This window comes from Megalops cyprinoides, chromosome 9 (assembly GCF_013368585.1).
Source record: "Megalops cyprinoides isolate fMegCyp1 chromosome 9, fMegCyp1.pri, whole genome shotgun sequence".
Lineage (NCBI taxonomy): Eukaryota > Metazoa > Chordata > Actinopteri > Elopiformes > Megalopidae > Megalops > Megalops cyprinoides.
The window spans coordinates 30,864,240-30,868,934 of record NC_050591.1 but is presented as its reverse complement, the minus strand read 5'-3'; the positions used below and the strand labels follow the sequence as shown (position 1 = coordinate 30,868,934).

General features: G+C 39.0%; 1 protein-coding gene across 1 annotated transcript; it reads left to right on the top strand.

Annotated features, from left to right (window-relative positions):
- Positions 1–543: 543 nt before the first annotated feature.
- LOC118782804 (olfactory receptor 1-like) lies at positions 544–1,494 on the top strand (the record flags this gene model as incomplete). Its single annotated transcript, XM_036536368.1, has 1 exon — positions 544–1,494. A coding segment is annotated over exon 1 (951 nt), but the record flags the coding sequence as incomplete, so codon positions are not given.
- Positions 1,495–4,695: the final 3,201 nt, after the last annotated feature.

Here is a 4,695-nt window from a genome sequence, read left to right as displayed (position 1 = left end):
TCTTGCATGTGTCAATCAGTATCTGGCAGCAGCAGGTTAAAAAACGAAAACATGAACGGGATGAAAAAATAAAAAATATCTTTAAAATAAGACATGCATCTTACTAACTATACATTTTCAAGATGACTGGTCGTTTGAAACAAGCTCCATAAATGCATTTTCAAGATAATGAATAACATTACAGTTGTAGAGCAGCACATGTATTCTTCACATGAGGATTTTGTATTCCTTTGTGTCTCCTTCACTCCAGCATTGTTACCACTGTTATGTCCACTATCTCATTTTTTTCTCATCAGGGAATATATTACTAAAATCAGTGTTATTCCCATCAAGGTGGTCTTCATAACATCCTTAGCAGGGCCAGAGACATGCATCCATAATTGCTTCTTAATGAGATGAAGGTAAATAATGATTTAGATCACTGAATAGTGGCAAGCTGCATGTGTACACCCACATTTGTTGAGCAGCAAACAGTCTTGATTAATCTGACGAGTTTTATACTTGCATGCACAGGTCAAGAAAAAGCAAGAGAAGAAATCTGCCATGGACTCCCTAAATTCAACACACTCTGTTTCTTCTATTGTACATCCTCCATTCTTTTTCATCAATGGCTTCTATAATATACCTCATGTCAAATACTACTATATTTTCTTGCTCTTTGTTTTTGTGGTCACTGTGTTAGGGAACTCCTTTGTCATGTTTATTATATGCACACAGCGCAGTTTTCACACCCCAAAGTATCTTGCTATTTTTAATTTAGCTGTGGCTGACTTGTGCGGAAGTACTGCTCTCATTCCTAACTTAATTGCAATGTTTCTTTTTAACTCTCAGTACATCTCCTTTGATGCTTGCTTAGCCAATATGTTTTTTGTGTTTTTCTTTGCCAGTATGGAGTCTCTCACTCTTACCGTTATGGCCTACGACAGATTTGTTGCAATCTGCTTACCACTCAGATACCATGCCATTATCACTAACACAAAAATGGCTGTGACAATACTAGTTTTATGGACATACAGTTCAGTATTATTTATTTCAACAATACTTTTGATTACCAGGCTGTCCTTCTGTAGATCCATTGTGGTAGATAGCTTTTTCTGTGATCATGGGCCCATGTATAGAATGGCTTGCAATGACAATTATCCAAACCACGTCATGGCATATGTGGATATAGCATTCTTCCTTTATATACCATTCATTATGATTCTGTTATCCTATGTGTTTATCACACGAGCGCTGTTTAAAATTGCAACATGGGAAGGACGATTAAAAGCTTTGAAGACCTGTTCATCCCACCTAATGCTGGTCGCTATATATTATCTACCAATTATAGGCACCTACATTGCTGGACTAAATTTTATAATTCATCCTAATGCCAGGATAATAAACACATCACTATCTTTTGCCATTCCACCAATGCTGAATCCAATTATTTATGTGCTGAATACAGAGGAGATTAAGGAATGTACAAAAAAACTTTTCAAAAGGAAAAATGTCACCGCAAATGCATTAAATATTCAAATTAAGAAATAAATCTAAATAAAATGTGTCAATCTGTGTAAATGAGAAATAAGTAACACTGAAAGGTTTGTGATTTACCATTTATAAATTTTTCTGTAGACCAAGTAGGCATTTGACAATCACAATGGAAACAGAAATACCAATACTGTGTGAACAGTGTGTTTGTTGTAACAGTAAATTTCACAATAATCAAATTGTCTGAGTGCTTCTGTGGTCATTTGTGTTTTGTTTCTAAGGATGAATAACACTTTGCTGCACTTCACTTTACAAAATAATAATAGTTATTTAACTATTAACTATTGAGTAACTAACAGACAAGCAAATGACAACTGAATAATCATAGAGACTTTGAACATTTCATTAATTTTAATAAAATCTAATCTATTTTGCAACTGGATTTAATGCAGCTTGTCAGCAACATGTTAACATCTTGCATCTTTACCCCCAGCAGTTTCAACCAAATGACTGGATATCATTTGTTACACAATGTTTCTTTGTGTGGTTAGAATGGGTTAGGATTTCCTCTTCATAATTATATTGAAATGGCAATTAAGCAGAAATACAACAGTATATACAGTGGTCCCAGCAATGCCAGAAAAAAGGTTTACTTCCAAAAATGACCACAACAATAAGAATTGTAGCAAGCAGTGAAAAAGGTAGTAACATTTTCAAATCTACCACAAGGCATTAGCATAGTTTCACATCCACAGGAACTACTTTACTGATTCTGCAGATGAACAGTACAGAGGTACTGTTCCCTACCTGTCTTGAGCCTAGGTGTACCTTGGGTAACAATATTACTGACAGTAGCCACTATGGTTCATGTGCTTTAAGGCTGTGCCCTTCACATTGAACATTGAGCAGGGATTATACCAGGGAGAGGGAAAATACTTGAAATAGAGTTTGGCAGGGACATTGTCTCATGACAGCGTGTGCTGTAGTGTTATGGAAATGTGTGTTAAATCAGTTGAAAAGTAATGTCCCGCTGCATCACCGCTGGCAGCCAACAAAATCACTGAACTAAACAGAACTGAAATAGAAGCAGAGGCTACCTTCCACTGCAGGAGCTGCAGCAGCTAATATGAAGAGTGGATTTGATCAGTTACATACGGAGCATCCGGTGTTCTGTTAGATCAGCTTAGTTTCACTGTTGATAGCAAATTGGTGTTAGTAATGTTACTTGAAGCTAATACTCACATTATCTTGTGCTTTGGCACTTTAGCTTGTAACTTTTTATATCATTTTGTAACACCTATTAGTCTCTTTGTTGCGTGTTTACCATTTGCTGCCAATTGAGTGTTATCGTTTTGACAATTAAAAGTTTGGGTGCGGAAGTCTCGGTGGCAGCAGAATTTACTTAAGAGTCTGATCAAGCAGCCGATTAGAAGAGTTTCTACACAGCTGCATTATTAAATAGCTGTAACATTAAAGTAGCAGGGGTGATGGCACAGCAGTGTACCATTTCTGGCTTAAACAGGGAGAGAGGCGGAGTCGCCTAAACCCATTGGTATAGAAGAGATGCCGTTAATATAGTACCAGGTCCTTGCGAGTATGACTGAGGTTCCGACACAAAGAGATTGTCCTAAACTAATGTTTGTTCCGTTCTTTAGCTGAAATATGTCTTTAGTGCTAACAGAAGCCAAACACAGTGAGCTATGGTTTGCCGTGGGTTTTCTGTAGTGGCCAGGTGTTGTGCGTTTCCGGCTTGTACAGTATTGGTTGTTTATCCATTAAACAGAGACCCCTCAAGCTTGTGGATTCCTCCGTCTGCTCCAGTGCTTTGACGTCACCCAAATGCAGTCACCTCCAACACACAAGGCAGGAAAACAGCTGGACCGATTCTTCCTGATGGACTGCTCCAAGGAAGACCTGAAAATTCTCCCCCCCCCCTCCACCTCTCTGACCACTACTTTGTCTCTTTTTCTCTACCACCTCCTCCCAAACCTTCCTTTGCGTATGTCACAGCAAAAAGTGACACAGGTAGGCACAAACTCAGCTGCTGACTTTCCACTGACCGACCCTCACACATTCCCTCACCTCTCCTGCACACCATTGCTCCCAGCCTTCTACCATTCGTCCCTAGTCTGATGAATTTGTCGCTTTCCACGGGCTGTATGCCTGCAGGCTTCAGGGGGGCACGAGCCATATCCCTGCTGTAGAAACGGACTCTGGACCCATCTGCTGTGCAGAACTAGACCAGTCTCTCTCCTTCCCTTTCTGTCTAAAATACTTGAATGAGCTGTGGCAAACCAGCTATTCTCTCTCAGAACAACCTTCTTGACCCTTTTCAGTCTGGCTTCAGGGCTGGTCACTCCACAAACACTGCCCTGTTCTCCATTACAGCAGAAATCACCCACACCATCTGACTAAAACGTCTGGAAACCATAAAAGAGAGGAATCATTCAGGTTTGGAAGATTGTATTTTTCTCAACAGGTATTTTTCTGGTCCTGGTTTATCCCTCATCAGTGATGCACTGCAGCAGTATATTCTAGCCCTGAAACAACATCCATTAAGCAAACACTTTATGCCAGTGTAACAATATTACTGATGCTAGTCACTGTGGTTCATGTGGCCAGCGAATGTGCCATTTGCATTGAACTTCATGCAGGGATTATACCAGGGACAGGGAAAATATGTGAAATTAGTGAGGAGCTTGTAGCATGGGAGTGTGTGCTGCTGTATTATATAGTGGTCAATGTTGGCAACCAAAATCACTAAATTGAACAGAAATGGAGAAGCAGAAGCTACTTCTTACTGCAGCCAGTATTGATATGACTGTACAAAAACAGCTCAATTTCCCACTCTCTTTAATTGAGAAACTGAGTGGTTTCTTCTAATACTAACAACTTCATGTTGGTATTTTCCACATCATTTTATTATTACAAGGTATCCATCAAAACCCACAATGTACATCTGTACCTATAAACAATTTAGGTTGTTGTTGGTGGTAAGACACTTAACGTGACATAATTAGGGACAATGGGGTCAGGTAGAATGAGCTGTTATTCTATTTTATTCTATTCTATTCTATGTTTTCTTTTTCTGTATTAACGCAAAGAATAATAACATATACCCTGTAGAGTCACTTTGCATAATCAGTTCCCTAGGTTTATTACCATGTCACATGAAGAGAGAACCACAGAACAGAATATAAATAGCTGGGCACATGTTTGAAC